General features: G+C 41.8%; 1 protein-coding gene across 2 annotated transcripts in view; it reads left to right on the top strand.

Moving 5' to 3' along the window:
* The window catches only part of trpc4b (transient receptor potential cation channel, subfamily C, member 4b), a 184,299-nt gene that overhangs the window by 149,995 nt on the left and 8,849 nt on the right, over positions 1–25,455 (top strand). For both annotated transcript variants that reach the window (XM_070892375.1, XM_070892376.1), the window contains exons 4-10: positions 2,392–2,728; positions 11,159–11,298; positions 13,187–13,509; positions 16,009–16,204; positions 19,105–19,311; positions 19,444–19,485; positions 24,439–24,528. In XM_070892375.1, coding sequence (XP_070748476.1) covers positions 2,392–2,728; positions 11,159–11,298; positions 13,187–13,509; positions 16,009–16,204; positions 19,105–19,311; positions 19,444–19,485; positions 24,439–24,528 — 1,335 coding nt within the window. The remainder of the gene's footprint in view (positions 1–2,391; positions 2,729–11,158; positions 11,299–13,186; positions 13,510–16,008; positions 16,205–19,104; positions 19,312–19,443; positions 19,486–24,438; positions 24,529–25,455) is intronic.

Here is a 25,455-nt window from a genome sequence, read left to right as displayed (position 1 = left end):
AAATGGCGGAGGATGATCCGTTGAACGTGGAGGCTGGTGGAGTGAATGGTGAGGACAAGGGGAACCCTCTCATGGTTCTGAGAGGGAGGGGAAGGGGTGAGAGCAGAGGTACGTGAAATAGAACGGACATGGTCAAGGGCAATATTAACCACAGCGGAGGGGAATCCTTGGTTGAGGAAAAAGGAAGACAAGTCAGAAGCACTCGTGTGAAAGGTGGCGTCGTCAGAACAGATGCAACAGAGACGGAGAAAGTGGGAGAATGGAATGGAGTCCTTATAGGCTGCGGGGTGGGAGGGAGTGTAGTCCAGGTAGTGGTAGGAGTCAGTGGGCTTATAGTGGATACTGGTTGAAAGCTTATCCCCAGAAATGGAGACAGAGAAGTCGAGGAAGGGAAGGGAAGATCCTCCTTGCATCTACCCTGTCAAGCCCACTAAGAATTTTATATGATTCAATAAGATCCCCTCTCATTCTTCAAAACTCCAGAGAAGACGATTAAGTGCAAATGAATTGAACTCAAAAATGTTTATTTATCTGTCAAATTTCCCACTTGTTAATCCTTGCTTGTGAAATATTTACATCTTCTGGGAATTTTTGCTCACACTTAAAGCTCTTTTATCTTTCATGTCCGACATTTCTTAATATGTTCATGTAGAAGGTGGTTTGAATTTCATCGCCTGATATAAAAATGTTGCCGTTGCAAACTATTTTTGTGCCTATTCAGAATATTTCATAATGTAATGTTCTACAGATCGGATAAACCAACAATGTTGCAGCAACCTTTAGTATTGTTTCATAATGTAAAATAATGTTGATATGTTTTCAGCACTCATTTTACATGAGAAAGATTTTTCTACAATAAAGGAATGTATTGACACAAGCGTGTGTTTGGAATCACAATGTGATTCAATTATTTAAGACAGGTAGTGTAACCTATTCCAAATGTCAGGAAATTATAGACTTATTAAAATAATTGGAATGGTCCCCTAACAATTGATTAAATTATATTATGTTCCATCAGAGGCAAATGTTTATCAGTATCTTAAATCCATTTTTGAAAATGGGACGGATGTTAACACTACCAATATCAACTTTAATCTGGAACCATTTTTGGCTTGGCGGAAACTGAGTAGTAGTTTTTATTTTATCTGTTCTTCAGAAGGCATCACATATAGGCCAGACTAGGTGGAATGATAGGTTTCCTTCCTTAATAACAATAATAATTTTTATTTATATAACGCCTTTAACGTAGTAAAACATTCCAAAGCGCTTCACAACAATTTTATAACACGTTAGATATTGACCATTGAGGGAAAGAGAGAAAAAGCATGAGAAGGAAGTGTAAAAAGAGGTTAAAGGCTTGGGTCCAAAGCGGCAGCCTCCTTGAAGGATAATAGTGAACCATTCACTTGGGCAATCTGTTATTCATTTTTTCTAGGTGTTAGCCCATACATTGCCATTCAGTTTCTTAGCTTATCTTGGTGAGATTTGAACTCATGACCTCTGTGCTGCACTGCCACTAAAACACCCTACCTAAGACTGACACGTGTTGCTTAAAACCTCGATACACCTTATATAGCTATGCTGTCCTATTAAGATGGATATTCCTCTGGTCACTATATGTAGCAATATTGCAAATGAGCATATAGAGATATCCTCTATTTAGTATTTCTATCCAAATTACATTTTGAGAAAAAATACCAAATGGGCAACTTTTACTTAAACATTTGCAATATTGTTACACATATTGACCAGTGGAATTCTCACTTCACCTGTAAAAAGTTTGGTTCATTGCAGCTCACCTAATGCACCAGTGGGTATATACATTTTCTGGTGTGGTATGGAGCCACATGGTCCAGTATGGTCTTAGGTTCGGTACCTAGTCTCTGCTGAATTGGTTTTAACCAAGACAGCAATGTGAATTTTACAAGTATCACCTCACAGGTGATCACAATCCAATGCAGGAAGTTACATGTGGATGGATTTCAGATAAAGACAGGACTGGACTTAGCTGTGAACGCCTCCATGATTGAATAGAGTGCTGATACTCATTGGCTGGAATCTCACATTAAGAATAGCCACTTATTGCAGGGATACTAGTGCCAGTGGAACTGTATCCTAGCATGAGTCACTGCCTTCAAGAGAGATGGGGAATATATTGGGGGGGAAGGGGTGAAACTGATTAATTGTAAAATTCTATTTTAGATATTAAAATGCATATTTTAAATTGTGAAATATATGGTACAATTATCATTGTATGCTGGTTTACACATTAACCGACTTGTGCTGAAGGAAGTAGATTTTTTAATGAATTATCCTTCTCAGTACTTTTTCTTGTGCATTCATTTTCTCTGCATTTTATAAAACATTTATAATTCTTGTCTTGTCTTCCAGTTTGTTGCCCAGCCAAACTGTCAGCAGCTCCTTGCTTCCCGCTGGTACGATGAATTTCCTGGCTGGAGACGGCGACACTGTATTGTTAAATTCATAACCTGCATCAGCATCGGACTACTATTTCCAATCTTTTCTGTGTGCTACCTGATAGCACCAAAAAGCACATTAGGCCTTTTTATTCGTAAACCATTTATTAAGTTTATCTGTCATACTGCATCCTACTTGACTTTCCTTTTGATGCTGTTGTTGGCATCTCAACACATTGATCGGACAGATTTAAACATGCAAGGCCCTCCACCAACCATTGTTGAATGGATGATACTGCCCTGGGTGCTAGGTAACTTATTTGTATGTGACAATTAATATGTAAATGCAAACACTATAATGACCACAATGAAATAGTTGCTTAAATGTAATTATTGTGCATGTAATAGTTTTTTTTTGCAGTTTTTGTGGAACCTGCTCATTGCTAGTAATGTTTGCCAGATACACAAGCAATTTGAAAACACTTGGGGAGTCAGAGTTTGGGAGCTGTAGAATTGTATTGCATTTTTGTTTGTGTATTTAAAATAATCTATAAACTGCATTATGCTTAAATTAATACTTTAGATGAACCAGAGAACTGACTTAAAAAAAAGATTTTATCAAGGACACAAGAATGCATGTACAGCATTTACTGCATAAGTTTATTCAAATTTTAAGACCAAGTTGAAATATAGAATACCTGATGGCTCAGTTGAGTGTTAGACAGAGTGTAAGTAAACTATATCATGCAGATCAAAAAGTCCCAGGTTCAATTACTGCTGTATGCTCAGTTCGTTATCTCAGCCAGACTGCCAATGAGCGGTGAATGGTGTCATCAGCCTGGGGTAGAGTGGGGTAAATCAGCAAGAATTCCCTACTCTTGATCACAACCTTGTGACTCCTGTTGGAAAGTTTCAATGTGTGAGCCTCAGATGAGTACAGAATCTTGGTGACTTGTGATGTGGACCACAGTTGAATATCATGCCAAAACCAACTAGGTTTACACATGAAGAATGGCCTTTTGGGTGAGGTACAAGAGAGTAAAAAGCACTTGTGGATCTATACTTTCGCAGAACATAAGAACATAAGAACAAACAAATTAGGAACAGGAGTAGGCCATCTAGCCCCTCGAGCCTGCTCCGCCATTCAACATTATGGCTGATCTGGCCGTGGACTCAGCTCCACTTACCCACCCGCTCCCCATAACCCATAACCCCATAACAGGAGTCCATGGAGTATATATCCTGGCCTTCTCTGCCTTGTAAATGGCAGAGTCTGTGACCACCCCAAGCAAGATCAATAGCATGGGAGGGGACGAGTCCTGGAAACCCAGAATTCCTGTGTTCCTGGCCTGGTGGAATATTGGTCAGCAGTATAACAAATGAAAGTTTGCCAAATGGTAGAAATGGGGTCCAGCTGGGAACCCAGGCCTGGATTTGGCCCTGAATAGGTTAAAATGTATTATTTCATCATTTGGTCCCTCATAAAGCAGATTGATGGGGTATTCTCACAACCTGGTGCAGCCAGCTTATGCCAGAATTCCTGGGTTTTCCTTTGGCAGGAGCCCGAGATATACCTTAATTGGAGTGGGCACCCATCCATTAAATTATATGATTTTCCACTTACTTTGCCAACTTTGGCGGTGCCAGAGATCAGGGATGAGCGCGTCCCAGCATTTATTCTGGGATGATTGGGCCACGGATTTTCAGGCCTTTGGTGAGTTAGCTGATCGCAGCCATGCGGAGATTGGGCACAATACACGTAACCTCAGTGCCCTGGGTTAAGGTGAGGCTAAATTAGCCAGAGTCCTTGCAACTGATCACTATCCAATTACCTCAACTGTGATTTCTCTCCAAGATTGAAAAGCCTGCAAACATGTACAGTCACAGACATTGCTCAGGCTCACGCATGAAGAATACCCAATTTAGCAAATTATAAATTCTAGGAGATGAAAGGAGATAATAGGAAAATATATAAAAATGGAGCTGGAAAGTTAGATTAGTTAGGTTAGCTATGTGGTAAAAGGAAAGGGGATACAGGGGTATGGAAACAGGGTGAGCACTTGGGATTAAGACTACTGGCATGTCTGGAGAATGCACACCAATGCAGCCTGCTTCAACTTTCTATGTAATTCATTAGAAAAAATCAACTGGTTGAATAAGAAGCTTGGAAAGCTGAAGTTTTATTATACTGATTTACTGCAGGATGTAAACATTATGGGGGACAGATTTTAAAACATTATCAATCACACAATGGGCTCAGTGCAGGTAACATTGACCTGCATCTGGATTATGCTGAAGGACATTATTATTGAAGGCTACAATGGAATTAAGGAAAATTAGCTGCAATGATGGGTACAAACTGGGGCTTTATGCTAAATTTTATGAATTCATGTTCCGAGCATGAAGCATCATTGCCAGGAGCACCCAATTAAAATTTACCCTTTTCATGCCAATAAGATGAGGCTGAGCCAGATGTACTTTTGTTTATAGTTATTTTTCATTTCATTTCAACAATTTATTGTCACACACAGTATGAGCTGACCTCTGTATAAAAACTGGGCCTAGAAGTTCATGGGCGCCCATTTTTAGGCCCTGCGCCTGAATGGTGAGGCACGAGGCGCACCCGATATTGGGCCTCTGGCCTCATTACAATGGAGCTGGTGTGGCGAGAACAGCCAGCCAGCGCAAACAAGACCAAGATCAGGCTGCTGTTGTGTTGCAGCCCTCAGGTAAGTGAAACCGGGAAGGAAGGATAGGAGGGCAGATGGGGTCGAAAGCCTGAGGAGAAGATGTAAGGGGTGGTTTTCAGGGGGTCAGCTTTCCCTTCTGACCTTATATGAGCGGTTCCGAATCGCTCCCACACCCTTGGTTCTAGACACTGGAATTATGAAGGTTATGACAGACTTGGACAGACAATCGGTTTCAAGGTAGGAAGCAGGTATGGCTTTATTGTGTCGAAAAAGAAGTAAAAGGCACATCTTTAATAACACACACAGAATAATAATACCAATACACACTGAGGGGTACAACACATTGAATAAAATGTCAAATTACAGCCTGTGGGGAAAAGAATACAGCTTAAACTCTAATTGGGGTAAAGAGGAGAATGCAGATACATTTACACAAGTTATCCCAGCCTCCCCCCTCCCAATTCCCCTAACTAACTAAGTTATAGCTCTGGGGGTTCAGGGGCTATGCTCACCAATCCCTTTAGACAGTTGCCGGTGAATCGCGGTTTCGGGGTTTGCTGCACTTGGCCTTCTAGGCGAGCCGTACCACCAGACGGAGGAGAGGACTTCGGACTGCGTAGTCTTCAGTTGGGGTGCGTCTGTTGATGCGGTAAATTGCGTTTTGGATATATGGGATAAGTACCCACTTTCTTTGGTTAGGAATAGTTTGACTTAGTCCTTTTTGGTAATTTCTCACCCATTGGTCATTCAGAAGTAGATTGTAGAGTGGAAATAAATGTCGATTCTTCGGTTTTTGCTGAGTTGGTTTCAGTTGTCGTTTCGCTGGTTATGGTGGCCAGGGTTTGTCAATTTGGTTGCTGACAACCTTCCATTTCGTATTGCCTCGTACTCGGTCGGTCCTTGATGACTTCTTGTAGTTTCCTCCACTACTACATTTCTTCACTGTAAAGGAAGCAGGCTGCTTGTGTCTGTGTTCCAGTCTGTGTCTTTGTTCGAGTCTGTGTGAGTTCAAGTCTGTGTTCTGTTCGAGTCTGTGTTCTGTTAGTACCTCCTTGTAAAACTGGGGGATAGATATACCCCAAAAAGGCTTCCTTATCTCCCATCAAATCTAGCTCAGCTCTTTGTTTCGATTGTGCAGCCCAGCTAACTGAAACTTGATTAAGTGATTTTAATCTGGTGTTAATAGGCTTTTCGAAGTTGGTGAGCTCTCGTCCATTGTGCTAGTCTGGCCTGAGCCAGATATTTCTATGCCTGTTGAAAAGGTGTTGGAATATGTATGTGACATTTGGGTCCTCTGGGTGGGGCGATACTGTTTCTTCCATGGTCGATTGTTTGAATGCTAATGTTTTCTAGGGGCAAGTTTTCAAGAGTAAACAATTCCCAGACAATTTGATTAGCTCCAATGTCCAAACTGGCCCTTTAGCGATGGACCCCACCCCTTTTCTTGCCGACCCAACATTCATCTTTTAAAAATCCCAAATTTGATTAAAGTTCGTAGTTTCTTCCATGTGCACTTTCGGATTTCAGACTTTCTGGTAGATAGTTCCAAATTAAATTCCCTTTCCTATGAATCCAAACACTGGGGGCCGGGGGGGGTCTCCATGAATGCATCGCCTTTTAATCCCCTGCTGGCTCCATCTCCCCTTTAAACTCATTTTAAAAGTCCAGAAAGGGATTCTTCTCCTCTGCAGGGAAAAGGTACCAGGAATCTTTGCGAAATATTGGTAAATTCTACAAAGGATCGAGATCTGGGTGGAGTGGAGGAGGCGGGGAAGGATCGGTGCCCAGGATGGGAAACGGGAGCCACAGGAGAAGGATCTGAGGCAAGGGGGAGGATCGGGGGTCGGGATCGACAGCCGGGGTGGGAGTGGTGAGATCAGGAGTGGTGACAATCGGGCGGGAGTGGTGGCGGGCATTCTTTGAATGTGAGGTCGGGAGGGGCAGGGGTCCTCCACTCGGCTCCACATTCAGGTAAGTAAAGGTAAAAAACTAACCTTGTCGATGGCAGGCATTCCCAAGGTCTGATTTTACTGAGTGCAGCTGGACTGGGTGTGGGCTGCCTCAGGGAAGCCAATCTTGAAGTAAGGGCCCCAAATAGGAGTTCGGCTCCTTATTTGCATATGCAAATGCCCCAACATCTCTTTCAGGCATGAGCCCTGGACGTCTCTTTTTTTCCTCTCCCAATATGCTGAGTGGCACACTTCTGGCCATAAATGTGTGTGCACTTCCTGACTGCCATATTGGGGACTTGGTAGGACAGTTTGCACCCGAAAAATGTGCACCATGCAGCCAAATTTATAGGCCCTGATATTTCTTGATGGTTGTTTAAAACAATCATTAATTATACAAGTCTAGAAATAACTCTGGGAAATATTAGTGCACAAAGCTTATCATTTTCATATGAAATTCCTTTGTCTGCTATTTTCCTGGAGGCGTTAACCTGCGTGTTTTGAATGTAATAGTGCCGTACTAAAATAGCAGATCAAAATTTGAAATGGCCATGTTAAGTGTTCATATACTACTACTACTGTGTCATTTCCAATCTTTAAATACCAGTCATGTTTAACCATTAAGCTTTGTAACAAATTAATCAATAGTAATTATCTGTTTACAGATTCTCCAGTTTTGCCCTGTCACTTAGTCTCTCTATGTCCCTTTGTAACTTCCTCCTCCCATCCACACAACTTACTGTGTCACCTAACTTTGTACCAACTGCAAACTTGGATATAGAACTCTTTTTCTTTATCTAAGTCATTGATATATACAGTGAAAAGCCAATGCCCCAGTGCACATCCCTAGTGAACACCACTTGTCACATCCTACCAATCAGAGTGCATTCCCTTTATCCCTACTCTCTGTCTCCTACCTTCCAACCAATTACCAACCCATGTCACAAAGTTGCCTCCAGTTCTGTGCGCTTTCATTTTTGCTAATAATCTCTTGGCTTATTAAATGCCTTCTGGAAGTCGATATAAACAACATCCATTGACATTCCCCTACCCACCATGCCAGTGACATCACGAAATTCAGCTAGATCAGTCAAACATGACCTACTCTTCACAAATCCATGCTGATTCTCTTCGATTAGCTCATCATTATCCAAGTGCTCAGTCACTCATTTCTGATTATAGATTCCAGTAACTACCCCACAACTGATGTTAAAGTGATGGGTTTGTCATTACTTGGTTTTTCCATCCCTCCCTTCTTAGATATGGATTGACATTTGCAATTTTCCAACTCAAAGGCACAATTCCTGAAGCAAGAGAGCATTGGAAAATTATGATTGACACACCTGCAATTTCCTCACCTATTTCTTTTAATACTCTGTGGGGTGGAAACCATCAGGTCCTGGAGATTTGTCTATCTTAAGTCCCATTACTTTCTACATTACCGTTTATTTACTTATATTAAATCCACTAAGTTCCTCCCCTTGACTTATTTTTAGGTTCCCTTGTACTGCTGGTATTTTGTCCTCTTCCTTCACTGTGAAAACGGATACAAGGTACTCATTTAACAAATCTGCCATTTCCATATTATCCTTTATAGTCTTGCCTGCATCTGCCTTCAATGGGCTCACATTCCCCTTTACCACTCTCTTTCTCTTAATATAAAATATTTTGCTGTTAGCTTTGATAGCCCTTGCAAGTTTTTTTTATATTTTCTTTTTGTAACACTTAGTAATTTCTCTGTATTTCATTGTTGCTTTTTTTATAGCTGTTCCAGTCAGTTAGATTTCCACTTTTCCTTGCATTTGTGTGAGCCTTTTCTTTGAGCTTGATATTTGTTTGCCATGGTTGCTTAACTACACAAGTGGAGCCTTTGCCTCTTAGGGGTATGCACTGGTTTTGCAAAAACTTCTTTGAATACTTCCCACTGATTGTATGTAGATTTACCCATTAAGAGTTCATCCCAGTTTACTGCGGTTAATTCATTTCTCATCCCACTGAAGTTTGCCTTAAATTCAAAATCTTGGTTTGTGATTCTCCCTTTTCCCTCTCAATACTAATATCAAATGTAATCATATTATGGTCACCATTTGAAAGATGCACCTTACAGTCGATTGTTAACTAATTCTGGTTTGTTTCTCATCACTAAATCTAGTATGGCTTGTTCCCTTGGCGGTTCTAAAATATATTTTTCTAAAAAGCTGCCTATAGAAATTCAAAACCTTTGCTGATTGAGCTGTTCTGCTTCTCCCAGGCTATGTGGAAATGTAAATCTCCAATTATAACCGTATCGTTGCTGCTTCATGCTTCCCCGATCTCCCTAATTACACATCCCACATTACATAACTATTATCAGGATGTCTCTGTTATCCAAAGCAATTTTTATACTTGTTTCTTCTCTCTTGACAACTGTAACATTTATACATAGTGAAATTTTTTTGGCTCATTTCCTTTGCCAGCACATATCAAGAAAATCATGCTTTCCGTCCATTGACTTCAATGCATGTTCACTGCCGATGTGCACTTGGAAAAATTACCCCATCGTGTCAAGACCATTATATAGCTAAACTGGTATTGTCACAGGCCTATAGTTGGATGAAGAAGACTGGCCACATATTATACCCCACTCCATCTCCTGCCTCATCTACATGATAAAGAGTTGGGTTAGATACATTGCTTTAAATGCAATGTAAGACACCAAACTTAAACTGATGTGTGAACTGAAGATATGTTGATGCATCTTATCAATGAATTTAATGGCTGCATTGTATTCTAGTGTTAGCTGTGGCTCAGTGGGCCTTTGAATAAGAAGGTTGTGGGTTTTTGTCCCACTCCAGAGACTGGAGCACAAACATTTAGGCTGACACTTCAATGCAGTACTGAGGGAGATCTGCACTGTCAAGCGAGATGTTAAACTGAGATGCCAATCTGCTCTCTCAAATGGGCATAAAAGATCCCATGGCATTATTTAAAGAAGAGCAGGGGAGTTCTCCCTGGTGTCCTGGCCAATATTTATCCCTAAACCAATATCACTAAAAACAGATTATTTCTGGTCATTATCTCATTGCTGTGTGTGGGAGCTTGCTGTGCGCAAATTGCTGCCACATTTCCTACATTACAACAGTGACTACACTTTTTTTATAAAGTACTTCATTAGCTGCAAAGAACTTTGGGATGTTCTGAGATTGTGAAAGGCGCCTTTCTTTTTCTTTCAGACCAAATTTGGTTACTAAATTTTCTTTCAAAATAATGTAAAATACAGAACTGTTGAGGGGTATATTTAAAGACACACAGGTACACTTTCTCTAATATGCAGATTAAATGGCTGGGAACCTCTCGGTTGTGTGGGAACACTTCCATTATAATAGTGGAGACTATTCACAAAACAAAATGTGCTTTATTGACATGATTATAAAAATGGCAGTTATAAAATTAATTTTAAAATGATTTATTATATTTTTGCAAATCAATCTAACTAAAATGCTTCAATATAACACATGGTAAAATTTTAGCAAGGGATGCTGAAAATACATTAGAATAGATTTTCTCCTTCGCCACCTGTCGGAGCAGACCGTCCATCTGTTAAGGAACCCAACTGATTTTCATTTCATTGATATCAGTGGAACAAAAATCAGAAGGGTTTTATAATTGGCAGGCAATCTGCTCCACCACATTACCAACAAACATTGCAAACCAAAATCCACCCCCGGTTCTTAAAATTAATAGCAAACGTTTTCATCCATCATGTCCTATCACAATAGGTTCATGCGTGTTTGATGTTTTTTTTAATCAGTCCACAATTTTAGATTTACTGAGTCTGCTCATAATATTGCACTGGCTGTAAAACTGCTTCTTAAATAAATTACTGTGAATAGGATTTTGTTGTCTTTTCTGATCATTTGAGAAATTTCAAGCAGTTAAAAAGATGAAGTGAGAAGGCAGAAATACGAGTTTGAATCAATTGAAAAGGGGCAAATTGCAGGGTCTTTTCCCAATTCTGAATTTCTTATTTTGCTGGAGTAACTACAAATATATTAATAGTGATATTTTTTATTTTTAAGAATATTTATGAGTACCTTTTCTGCCTTTCTTTTTCTGGCAACAGGTTTCATTTGGGGTGAAATAAAGCAAATGTGGGACGGTGGACTTCAGGATTACATACACGACTGGTGGAACCTGATGGATTTTGTAATGAATTCTTTATACCTAGCAACAATTTCTCTTAAAATTGTTGCTTTTGTTAAGGTAATTCCTTTTCTACTCCCGCCATTCTTCTCAGCACCAGAACATTGCAACTGAGTATTGCAACCTCAATGGACAAATAGCTTCTTGCAGTACACCGCTGCCATTGAATGAAAATACTGTTTCTCGCAAGGTTTACAATGGCAAAATGGGACGTGAAAAATTCAAAGCAACAAAACTGCTCAAGTATGATTTTGGTTTGCTCAAGGAGCATTAGGTGATAGGTGCCAACAAAGAAATGATATGAAGAGAGAGGACAAGGAAAGTGAAATAAAGTAAGAAGAAAGAAATAGAGGGGTGAAAGGGAAAACTATTAAATAGAGAGTGGGAAAAAACAGGGCTGAAGGAGGAGAGGTAGAGCAACAAGGATTATACTTTTAAGATTAAGAAGGGGAGAGAAACGGAACTGAAAGGACAGAGAAAGGAAACAACTGAAAGGTGAGAGAGGAACAAATGAAAATGAATAAGTGAAGGGGAGAATAAACTATAGAAGACTAAAAGAATGACAAGGGGATAAAGAGAAACAAGTGAAGAGTGAGAGGAAAGAAGCTAGTGATAGAAACAGGATAAGACAAAGACAGAAAAATAGAAGTCAAAAGAAGAAAAAGCAAAGGACAACAGCGAGACCTTTGCAGACTTTTCTTTAGCAGACCTGATAGCAGCATCAATAACTCATCACACTCAATAGGCTATAAGAACATGCATAAAAACATAAGAATTAGGAACAGGAGTAGGCCATCTAGCCCCTCGAGCCTGCTCCGCCATTCAACAAGATCAAAACTATGAAAAAGTTCTAGTGGGATTCAGGCACAAAATGGGAGAACTGTAATTTTAACATCCAGATTTCTAACCTTGTACCACAACTAAAGTTCGAACATCTGAGGATTGACTTTCCGAGTTCTTGCCTGGGACTAGGTACCTCGCAGCAGTGATGCTTGCTCGCAATATGTGAGGTACCTCACCACATGCAAGTACTCAGAAAATCTCACCTTCAGTGTATAATGAACTGAGATTGTTTCGCTAAGTTTTAATAAGGATCTGGATCACATTTCATTGTTATGTTAATGAAATTTTAACACAAATTTATTTTTCCACATAATGAAAATGAACCACATCTTCTATAGAATGTTTACAATTACAAATTAATGTTTTGTGTAGCTTTTCAATTTTTATAGCTATTTGTATTTTATAAGGATTTTGAAACACATTTGTATATTCGTATTGACTATTTTACTTTAAAATCTTTAAAATTTAACAGTCTTTGATGAATGTAGTCAACTGGAAATCATTAAAATATAAAATTATACTTCTGAGAAGTCAACACTCCTCATCTATCAAATGTTTTGTTTTGAGTTCTATCTTTAATGTAACATTATCCTGTAATTAACCAGGAGTTTGAAGAAAAGATTACCCTCTGCATCATTTCCAGATCAATTGAAAACACAATGGTTTTCACAGCAGTAATAATTAGGCTTTCAAAGAGATAAGATATCTCTTTGAATTTAAAAATGTCTAAAAATACAATCTATTACAATATACAGTACCTGTAAGCACCCAGTTACTATGCTTAACATCTGCTCCAATAGATCAGTAAAACAGTAAGAAAAGGCAGTCATTGGATCTGTCTTTCTGTGTTTGATAACAATGTTGATGACAATAATTAAACTGGAAATCATTATGTTCCTGTATTTTGAAATTGATATCTGATATATGCTAATAACTGTAGATTTTATATTGAGACAAAACAAACATTTTTTCTTTAAACAGGATTATTATCATTTTCTGATTTATACAATGAAATGTTTTATTTTCGGGACAAATAAATTGTCATCGACCTTTATCAAGCAAAGTTGATGCATCTTTTATACTGACACTATTATTCTGTTTACAGTACAGTGGTTCACGCCAACGCGAGGACTGGGAAATGTGGCATCCCACCTTAGTTGCTGAGGCATTATTTGCTATTGCAAACATCTTCAGTTCCCTTCGTCTAATCTCACTATTCACTGCTAACTCTCACCTGGGACCTCTGCAAATATCTCTTGGACGTATGCTGTTGGATATTCTAAAGTTCTTGTTCATATACTGTCTGGTGTTGCTAGCCTTTGCAAATGGCCTAAATCAGTTATACTTCTACTATGAGACAAATGCATCAGAGGAACCAAATAACTGCAAAGGGATAAGGTGTGAAAAACAGAACAATGCCTTTTCAACGTAAGCACTTTTGTTTTCTTTTAAATTGCAAAATGTAATTTCAGGTATCCATTAAGCACATGGGGTAATTTTCCGAGTTCATGCCCAAATTTCCAATGTTGTCAGAGGGAGCATGAACTAGGCAAATTACCCCCATGTCTACACATACTTTGTAAGGAAACTAAAGGGAAATGTTGTATTTGGATGTTCTATGCAGATATTTGAATCAGGGTTGCAGTGGCAGGTGGGTGGCGGCAAGGATGGTGGGGGAGCAGAAAATGATGTAAATATCCCGTCAATGCAGCATTTGACCAAGTGTGGCATCGAGGAGCCCGAGTAAAATTGAAGTCAATGGGAACCAGGGGGAAAACTCTCCACTGGCTGGAGTCATACCTAGCAAAAGGAAAATGGTTGTAGTTGTTAGAGGCCAATCATCTCAGCCCTCAATGCAGGAGATCCTCAGGGCAGTGTCCTCGGCCCAACCATCTTTAACCATTCATTAATGACCTTCCCTCCATCATAAGGCCAGAAGTGGGGATGTTCGCTGATGATTGCACAGTGTTCAGTTCCATTCACAGCTCCTCAGATAATGAAGGAGTTCATGCCCCCATGCAGCAAGATGTGGACGACATTTAGGTTTAGGCTGATAAGTGGCAAGTAACATTTGCACCACAAAAGTGCCAGGCAATGACTATCTCCAACAAGAAAGAGTCTAAACACTGCCCCTAGACATCCAACTGCATTACCATCACCAAATCCCCACCATCAGCATCCTTGGAGTCACCATTGACCAGAAACTTAACTGGCCCAGCCACATAAATAGTGTGGTTACAAGTGCAGGTCAGGCACTGGATATTGTGCAATGAGTGACTCACCTCCTGACTCCCCAAAGCTTTCCAACATCTTCAAGGCACAAGTCAGGAGTGTGATGGAATGCTCTCCACTTGCCTGGATGAGTGCAGCTCCAACAGCACTCAAGAAGCACGACACCATCCAGGACAAAGCAGCCTGCTTGATTGGCACTCTATTCACCACCTTAAACATTCACTCCCTCCATCACCGGCACAACGTGGCTGCACTGTGTACTATCTACAAGATGCACTGCGGCAACTTGTGAAGGCTTCTCTGACAACACCTCCAAAACCTGGGACCTCTACCACCTAGAAAGACAAGGGCAGCAGGTGTATGGGAGCACCAGCACCACCAAGTTATACACCATCCTTATTTTGAAATATATCGCTGTTCCTTAATTGTCGCTGGGTCAAAATTCCAAACTCCCTCCCTAACAGCACTGTGGAAGTACCTTCCCCACACGGACTGCAGCAGTTCAAGAAGGCAGTTCACCACCACCTTCTCGAGGGCGATTAGGAATGGGCAATATCAGCGACGCCCACCTCCCATGAATGAATAGAAAAGAAATAGGCCTTGTGCCTACCTGGCATCAGGATCATACAGTTCTTTTGTTGATTCACAGCCTGGCTGCGCTAGGTTTTCTGGAACCTCGCAGTGATGATATATGAGAGCCTCATTAAGCCCCCAAACAGTATTCAAATGTTTCTGCCCTGCAATTATATTTTTCTTAACACTTCAAACTTTTTAATGTCTTGGATTTTTTTTTAAATTGTATGATTTGTCTTATCATGCTCCTGTGAAGTGCCTTGGGACATTTTACTACGTTAAAGGCGCTATATAAATACAAGTTGTTGTTGTTTTTGGGTTTATTTTTTGGACTTTGTTGAGTACATTTAATTTATTCATTTGTTTTTGACTTTTTTTCAGTTTTGAATTTTGGCTTTGTTTGAATTGCAACATTGCAGGGAGAATGGCTAATAGGGTGAGGTTGCCGAGTGCTACTGGCTGTCTGTGAATTCATATTCATGAGTCACTGCCTTCAGGAGAAAAGAGATAAGGGTGTCAACCCTTGTCATGATTTATGCTTTATACTTGATAATTAAAAGCAACCTGGAGCATGGGATTTATGTAGAAATCCCCTGCTATGGCAAAAGAACCACAGGGGGAGATTTCTCTAAATAGCAAGTTGTTATAATCTAGAATTCATTGTTTGAAAGGATGGTGGATGCAGATTCAGTAGTAACTTTCAAAAGGGAATTAGATATATACTTGAAAAGGAAACATTTGCAGGGGAAAGATCAAGGGAGTGGGACTATTTGGACAGCTTTCAAAGAGCCTGAATGGCCTCCTTCTGTGCTGTACGATTCTATGAATGAGTTTCAAGGTCTGGAACAGCAATCGTTTGATGTTGAATCTTCATAATTTAATGGATAGCCATAATTAGCTGATTTTGTTCTATGTTTCAAACTGTATGAGTAACAGAACAATCTGCTAATTGTTTGGCCGCCAGCCTTACAGCTGTTCTTCTACAGCAGCTTTGATAAATTAAAATTACTTGCTGTTTTGTTTATTTTATAAACTGATGAAACGTGCCAAGTGTTCAGGATCTTACATTTTTTGAAAAGTAAAATGTACACTGACTAGATGGTCAACTCTTTAATTTTGCAGGTTATTTGAAACTCTCCAATCACTTTTCTGGTCAATATTTGGTCTCATTAACCTATACGTGACAAATGTGAAGGCTCGTCATGAATTCACAGAGTTTGTAGGTGCCACCATGTTTGGAACATACAATGTTATCTCTCTTGTGGTTTTGCTCAACATGCTGATAGCTATGATGAACAATTCGTATCAGCTTATTGCGGTGAGTTTTTCCTGTATATTTCCAACTGTTTAAGAAACATGATCTTATCTATACACAGACTCAGACACAGAACTAAGCATAAACCAAGATGTAAAAATTAAATACTGGAAATTTGAAATGAAAACAGAGGGCTCGATTTTTCCTACTGGGTCAGGAGAGAGGCGGGCGATGTCGGATGTGGATTCCAATCTCGCTGCTATCTCCATGCCGGTTTCCCCTACGACTTTCACCTGATTGGGCTTGTTCAGCCCACTCTACGAGGTTTCTAGTCAGTTAAAAGGAAGCAGGTCTGATGACTTCATTTGATGATTTCCTTAAAGGTTTTCTTAAAGGGACCATGTCCACATTCATTTTGACAGTTGTGCTGTCACTGTTCTGCAGCATCGAGGTGTTGCAAACACTGACAAGCACAACACAAAGGTGCACGGCTGAACCAAGGCTCTGCCATGACTCCCTCCATATGCTTATAGGCACAGCAGGGGTGTCGTCAGGAGGATCTGGCTGCAGTAGCACAAAGCTTTTGATGATCTCAGTAGATCATGAAACGTTACTGCAAAGCCACACTCAACCTCATCCTACTGTGCCATTCATCACATCCCCTTCACTCTGCCTTCCCTACTCCACTCCTGCACACCAACATACCTTGCACCTCCAGCCATCCCTCTCCCTCTATCTACAGTATCACATCCCCATCTCACTATCCACCCCTCACACACCCTCATCATTGTGCAAGCATACCAGCTAACAACACACAAGGGTAGGCAATTGGGTGTTTTCGCCAATGTTCATGTCAAGATGTCAAGTTTCTGTTAATATGTTTTGTCAAACATTGAAATCTTTATTTTCGACACTTTGCCTTCTTAGACAGATTTGTGTGCTCCTTTGGAAGTGGCTTAGTGAGTTGTAGTGAATGGTGAGACATAATGGTACCCCCCCCCCTGCAATGTTGATGAGTGTGGAAGGAATGGCTTGGGCATTGTGGGGATGCTTTATGGTGTTGGTGTGGGGTGGTGCCAACCTGACGCATCATGTGGCAGCCAGAGTGTACAGCATCAAGTGAGGTAAATCTGGCCATGGTGAGGCCATTCCTGGCCTCCCGGGCAGAAATATAGTCTTGTGCTGATTGCGGAAGAGGTTGGTGGTGTTGCCTGGTGATGTTGGTGTTGGGGCTGATCGTGGTGAGATTCTGAGGACCAATGTAAGATTTTTTCAAGGGCACCGATGGTGATGGAATAGATGGCAGCTGAAGTTGAGATGACAGAAGCGATCTGTCAATCGTGAGATAGGTTCAGAATATTCAGCTATCTGTCAAGCGAGCCCCAGGTGGGCAGAGGAAACGTTTCAAGGACACCCTCAAAGCCTCCTTGATAAAATGCAACATTCCCACCGACACCTGGGAGCCCCTAGCCAAAGACCACGCTAAGTGGAGGATGTGCATCCGGGAGGGCGCTGAGCACCTCGAGTCTCATCGTCGAGCGCATGCAGAAACAAAGAGCAGGCAGAGGAAGGAGCAAACCAGTCCCACCCATCCTTTCCTTCAATGACTGTCTGTCCCACCTGTGACAGAGACTGTAATTCCTGTATTGGATTGTTCAGTCACCTAAGAACTCACTTTTAGAGTGGAAGCAAGTCTTCCTCGATTTCGAGGGACTGATTATGATGATGATGTTCCAAGGAGGTAACAGTGGATAAACAGCATACTCTAAACACATCCAAACTATATAAAGGTCAAAAGAGTATTCCAAATCATGAAGGCTCCAGCCTCTAACATTGGAAAGTGAACAGCCATGAAATGGTAGCTTTTATACCACTTTTGCAGTTGTCTCCTATTCAGACAAATGGAGAGTCATTGAAAACATGATGTACTTATTTGATGTGATCACCGAGCTCCGTGACTGTCATCAAAAAGCTAGAAAAATGGTTAATAGGTAGTAAAATACTGTTCATCTACCTTTAAAGACCCTCTTAACTATCTCAGCTGGCTCATCCGCCGGGTAGTGTCAGGTCTGTAAAGCACAGGCAGACCCGGCGGATTTCAAATGTGACCCAGTTGACCATTTCTGATAGTAATCAAAATATTCAGCTATCTTTCTATTTCATATGCTGACTTAATTCTGTACGTTTCCAGTATTTTCTATTTTATTTATGTTTAAACTAAACCGGTTTGAATTTGCTATTATGGAGCTGCAACAATAGAATTACCATTTAGGCTTTAAACATGATTGCAAATTAAATTAAAAACAAGTGACAGAAAAATATGGAAAAAAGAAAGACTTGCATTTATATAGCACCTTTCATGATCACCAGTCATCCCAAAGCGCTTTGCAGCCAGTGAAGTACTTTTGAAGTGTAGTCACTATTGTAATGTGGAAAACGCGGCAGCCAATTTGCACACATCAAGTTCCCACAAACAGCAATGTGATAATGACCAGATAACCTGTTTTAGTGATGTTGATTGAGGGATAAATATTCGCCAGGGCACCGGGGATAACTCCCCTGTTCTTCTTCAAAATAATGCCATGGGATCTTGTACATCCACCTGAGAGAACTGGTGGGGCCTCGGTTTAACATCTCACCTAAAAGAAGGCACCTCCGACAGTGCAGTGCTCCCTCAGTACTGCACTGGAGTGTCCGCCTAGATTATTGTGCACATGTCTCTGGAGTGGGACTAGAATCCACAACCTTCTGATTCAGAGTTGTGAGTGATACCAACTGCGCACAGCTGACACTGTGGTAATAAACCATTACAAAAAAGGATTTATCAGTTATTTATGGTAGAAGTTCCGACGCCTGTTTCTATTCAACGGTGAAACACAAATTTGTATGGGTAGCTGTGATTCTTGTAAATTACAACAGGCTATTTACAAGTGTCACCATACTGATTTGATTGATTTATGCAGGACCATGCTGATATTGAGTGGAAATTTGCTAGGACAAAGCTTTGGATGAGTTATTTTGAAGAAGGTGGAACTCTTCCAACTCCCTTTAATATTATTCCAAGTCCAAAGTCTGTCTGGTACTTAATAACATGGATTAGAAGAAATGTATGCCTCAAAATTTGCTGCAAGCAAGAGCGAAGGAAACCTGAAAGTCTTGGGTCCCTTGGGGTAAGAAATGTATTTTCTTCCTGTATATTTTTCCAGATGTCAATATCTGAAAAGCTAAAATGTTCAAATGTATTTTCAAAGCATATTCCTTTACTTATTTACTCAATGTGTATATTTTATCTTTTATTGAAGAGGCGTGCAGCTAACAATCTGAGACGAAATAACCAGTACCAGGTAAGGGAAATCTTTAAAGTACGTTTTGGTATCTGCAACAGCTAAATTAATAAAGCATCAAGATTACACTGCGACTGAGAAATCTCGCCCTTTCCTTTCTTACCTGTAATATTTTCACATAAAGTGCTACCATAGATCATATACATGTGTAAACCATTGTTTTGTTAATAAAACCTGTTTGTTCCTTGTGAGGTCTAAAGAACAAGTGGCCAAAATTGACCCTCTGTGAAAGGCCCGTTAGTGCCTCCAGGAGGCGCTAAAGGGTTTTCTCCCGTGCGCGGTGTCCAGCGCGCACCTTACCCGCGGAATTGCCCCAGCGGCTCGGCACACAAAAAGGACTTTGCGCGCACCCCGTGATTAGCAGCGCGGCGCAAGCACTGTGATGATGTCACCGCCATGCGCGCCGACCCCTTATCACCCTGTACCGACCCCTTTGCGCTTCGTGGGGGAAACTGCCCCGCGGGACATGAGGTTGGCATGGGGCAATGCCACCGACAGCATCGCGGGGCGAGAAGCTGTGGTGGATGGGGCACCCCAGCCGCCCTTAAAGGGGAGGTAATAGTGCCGCGCCGCCATCTTTTCTGTGTCGGCTGACTCTTGGGTGCCAGCCCGTAGCCCGGCCAACATCCTCCCTGGACGACCAGTGGGTGCCACTAAACGGGCTGCAGAGTGCACAGCAGCCCTCCCCTTTAATAGAAGGGGAGGGATGTTGTGACACGTCAACGTGGCATGGTACGTTAGCGTTGCGCTGACATCATCAGCGTCAAATTGATGTGCTCAGCGTAGCGCTGAGAGTCACGCCCCGTTACCGCCCTACACATTTTTTTTGATCTAAGACCCAAACTTTAATTTAAATTATGTGCCCAAAGCCGGCCGTGGGGCAATTTCCACACCGTGGAATTTCCAAAGACCTACTTCCACTCTGCTACCTTAACATTTCCAGAAGTGCGGCGGAATCCTGTTAACGCATGTAAATTTGGTTTCTGGTGCTCTTCCGGAAAATTTACTGTGGAGCAACTCCAAAAAAATTCTAGACTACTGGATTTGATGATTTGATTTTCACTGAATTCTAGTCTGTTGTTTATTTTGCCTCTATTTTTGTTAGAAAGATTTTTTAAATCTGAATGTCAGATATCCTTTGTGCATTTCTGTCCGTAATTTTTTTTGGAGGGGCAAGAAAAGGAGGGATGCAAAGGAAGTTAATTTGTACCAAAGTCAGAATGCCTTCTCTCCCTTTCCCCATGCAGCTGTCTGTACAGACCCAGGCACACCTTATAGGCCTGTAGACACCATCACCATTGAGCATATTGTAGCCGAAACTTCCTTCAACTGAAGCAATCTTTTCAGTCCACCCTTTCCGGCCCCAGCAGAAAATGTACACCTTAGCATCTGACTGCATCTCTTTTCCCAGATCCTTGATCAGACTGAACCTGACAATGCATAATCCCTGACCCCGAGCAAACACGTCCAGACCATCAACAAGACAGCCATCTTCATGGCTGACAATCATCATGCTTGACAAATCTTCTGGAATTTTTTGAGGATGTAACTACTAGAGTGGAGAAGGGAGAACCAGTGGATGTGGTATATTTGGACTTTCAAAAGGCTTTTGACAAAGTCCCACACAAGAGATTGCGTGCAAAATTAAAGCACATGGTATTGGGGGTAATGTACTGACGTGGATAGAGAACTGGTTGGCAGACAGGAAGCCGAGAGTCGGGAAAAACGGGTCCTTTTCAGAATGGCAGGCAGTGACTAGGGGGGTGCCGCAGGGCTCAGTGCTGGGACCCCAGCTATTTACAATATACATTAATGATTTAGATGAAGGAATTGAGTGTAATATCTCCACGTTTGCAGAAGACACTAAACTGAGTGGTGGTGTGAGCTGTGAGGAGGACGCTAAGAGGCTGCAGGGTGACTCGGACAGGTTAGGTGAGTGGGTAAATGCATGGCAGCATAATGTGGATAAATGTGAGGTTATCCACTTTGGGGGCAAAAACACGAAGGCAGAATATTATCTGAATGGCGGCAGATTAGGAAAAGGGGAGGTACAACGAGACCTGGGTGTCATGGTACATCAGTTATTGAAAGTTGGCATGCAGGTACAACAGATGGTGAAGAAGGCAAATGGCATGTTGGCCTTCATAGATAGGGGATTTGAGTATAGGAGCAGGGAAGTCTTACTGCAGTTGTACAGGGCCTTAGTGAGGCCTCACCTGGAATATTGTGTTCAGTTTTGGTCTCCTACTCTGAGGAAGGACGTTCTTGCTATTGAGGGAGTGCAGCGAAGGTTCACCAGACTGATTCCCGGGATGGCGGGACTGACATATGAGGAGAGACTGGATTGACTGGGCCTGTGTTCACTGGAGTTTAGAAGGATGAGAGGGGATCTCATAGAAACATATAAAATTCTGACGGGACTGGACAGGTTAGATGCAGGAAGAATGTTCCCGATGTTGGGGAAGTCCAGAACTATGGGACACAGTCTAAGGATTTAGACTGAGATGAGGAGAAACTTCTTCACTCAGAGAGTTGTTAACCTGTGGAATTCCCTATTGCAGAGAGTTGTTGATGCCAGTTCATTGGATATATTCAAGAGGGAGTTAGATATGACCCTTATGGCTAAAGGAATCAGGAGGTATGGAGAGAAAGCAGGAAAGGGGTACTGAGGTGAATGATCAGCCATGATCTTATTGAATGATGGTGCAGGCTCGAAGGGCCGAATGGCCTACTCCTGCACCTATTTTCTATGTTTCGACCTCCACAATATGGTCTGCTTCCATTCCTACCTTATTTGCACCATTAACAAACTCTTTATTCAAGCTTTTGTTTGTTCCAGGCTCAATTTCTCTTACTTTCCCCTTGTTGGTTTCCGAAGCTGCACCTTACACCAATTCTAACTCACCCAACACCGGCATTCTATCTTGCACTAACTCCGGCTCAACTATCAACCCTGTCCTCACCAACCTACAATGCTTTCATTGTCCCCAGCACATCAATGTCAAAGTCCAAATAGTCTATAAATAGCCCTTGCCCCATCCTACCTCTGGGACATTCATCAGCCCTACATTCTTTCATGGACCAATAATTTTTGCAAAACTGGCCTTCTGTGATTAGTCCATTCCTTCCACTCCACCGTTGGTAGCAGAGCCTTCAGTGATCTCACATTGGAACGTTCTGCCTTGCAACAGATCTCTCCATTTTTATCAGTCCTCCTGAAAAACGACATCTTCATCTACACCTCAGTCACCTCTCCTTGCCCTCCTCAGATACTCCTGCTCAGTGTCCAATTCTTCTTTATAATGTTTTGTTACATTAAAGGAACTATATAAATGCAATTTGATGTGGTAACATAAGGAACACTGTGATGTTATAGAAAGTGAGTGAGAGCTCAATCGTGACTTTCAATGACGAGGCCATATAGCAAAACAATTTAACAAGCTAATAGATTGCTGGGATATAGAGACAATAACATGCATAGAAATTATGCAAAGATTTACAATTTACTCATCAGACCAGAGATTGAGTATTTGTCTTCTGTTCTGATCACCATGTCACAAAAGATTTATAAGCATTGGAAGCTTCATTGAGCTTTACAAATGTTATACAACATAAAGATTAGATACACCCAGAATATTACTTTAAATTTAGGCTGAAAATTAGGACATAAATTTAAAGTAGTGAGAAATAAATTTAAAACAGATACATTATGAAGACATTTTTGGCTGTGCTCAACCTGTGCATGGAGAACACCTTGTTCATGCTAATCACAGGGAGCAGAAAATTGGTATGCTCTTCCAACCCTACCCGATGAGGACACTTCCAGTGCACAGGGCTGGTACATGTTCTTTGAATTAGTAGAAATTTTGCATTCTTCATCGATTTTCAATCACCTCACAACTTCCCAGTTAGAATTTTTCAACAAACCTGTAACTCCTCCCAGTCTCCTGTTCTTATCCTAGATGACATGTTAGCCATAGGTATGCACCAAAGTAGTTATTTTCATTATAATGATAACATTTTATTAATGTGTTTAAAGTGATAATTTTGTATAAAGGCAAAGATACACTAGCGTAAAATTTTGTTCAAAAGTGCTAACGATATGACATCAAGGGGCCAAAGTTCAGGGTCTCAAAGAGACCCGCTAATGCCCATTTGCAGTGGCCATTCCTAAAAATTGAATGACCGCCACTTTGGGGTCAACAGACCGACACAACCTAAATTCAGGTTGGGGATTTTTTGGCCTGGACCCCATCCCGCCCAAGTAGATGCACGGCCATATTAAAATAAAATAAATACTTAGCTAATTTCAGCTCGACCTGTCAATCCCCCACCGCGCGGTGCCCCCAGCAGATTTTTCTGCCGATGCACTCTCTGAAGACGGTGTGTGGCCGGCAGTGTGGCCACCCTTAAAGGGAGGGCCCACTGCTGCGGTCGCAATGCAAAAAATTTTGCCGACCAACTTGCTGATCGGCCGGCAAAATACTGCCCCCGGGTTCGGCCGGACACCAAATGGCAGCCTGTCACCCCCTGTTGGGTGTCAGGCCACTGGCCCGGCTGAAACCCTCCCTGGTGGCCCAGTGGCCAAAGTTAAAAAATGATCGAATCGCTCCCCTTTAATGGAGGGGAGAGAGCATGGTGACCCACGCTTTGTGATGTCACCACGTTGATTGACATCAGCGGACGGCCCCACCGACCCATTTTCAACCAGTCAGCCTGACTTTGAGTCTAAGGCCCACCCCCAGTAGGATCCATTTCCTGTAGGACTTTGAAAAAAATTCAAAGTCCTGAAAATGGATCTACTCACCGCACCAAGAGTTCCAGTGGTGAGCACCAGCTAAAAACTCATGGGTGCGCCAGCTTTCTGGTGCATCTGAATTTCAGCCCCTTGGTCTATTGTGTTATCATCTGTAAGATAAAGTAATTCTTCTTTTGCCTGTTTCTGTCATTCAGGAAGTTATAAGGAATTTGGTGAAAAGATACGTTGCAGCAATGATCAGAAATGCCAAAACTGAAGAAGGGCTGACTGAAGAGAATTTCAAGGTAATTTTCTGGCTACTGTTTGCCAAATTCAGTACATAGAAAAATAATTACAGCAACAGTTGCACTAATTTAATAGTTGGCAATGAAAGTGCCAGTTGCAAGGAAATGATTATGCGATAGGACAAGATGAACACAGTTTGTAAAACCTCAATCCTTTTCTGAGTAGCAATGCTTCTGTGCCAGTTCACACATTGTTCAGTTTCCACTCTTGCCAATTGTTCCACTTCTAACTTATCTGTAAGGGTTGGAAGCTCTTTTTTAACCTTGACTATCCTAAATGATGAAGTAGGTGACCAGCACTGCATCAACCATTTATAATTATTAAAACATTTGATTATTTATCTGGGGAGTATGTATATAGATTATACCTGCAATACAACAGTCACTATGGTTAAATATACTGGGGCCGGAATTGAGCCCCGATTTTTAAAGTTTTTCTCTTCCCCAATCTATGGGGCGGAGAATCGGGAGAAATTCACTTCTTTGGTTTTTTTTTCCGGTGGGGACGGATGTTGTGGTGGCTGCGTGGCAGAAGTACCCTTGCAACGGGTCAGTCGCCACAACCAGTCATCAGCGCCACGCGGTTCGGACGTGTCGCGCTGACGTGTCATCACATCCCTCCCCTTCAGTTGAAAGGGAGGGCCGCTGCGAACTCTGCAGAGTTTTCAGTTGGCTCCATGGGGCCACCAGGGAGGGCTTCGGCTGGGCCAGCGGCCTGGCACCCAAGAGGGCAACAATAAAAAAATAAGATAGTGACCGTGGTCGTGTGACCTCCTCTTTAAGGGCAGCCGGGCCGCCCAGCCTCAGATAGCTCCCCGACGGGGAAAGCTGTCAGCGGCAGCGACCAGCGGCAGTGCCGCTCCCGCGGGACAATTCTGCATGGGGCACATTCTCGCGCGGCAGTCTCCCACGGGGGTCAAAAAGGGG

This window comes from Pristiophorus japonicus, chromosome 10, assembly GCF_044704955.1.
Source record: "Pristiophorus japonicus isolate sPriJap1 chromosome 10, sPriJap1.hap1, whole genome shotgun sequence".
Taxonomy (NCBI): Eukaryota; Metazoa; Chordata; class Chondrichthyes; family Pristiophoridae; genus Pristiophorus; species Pristiophorus japonicus.
The sequence above is the reverse complement of the archived record's forward strand: the minus strand, read 5'-3'. Positions and strand labels throughout refer to the sequence as shown.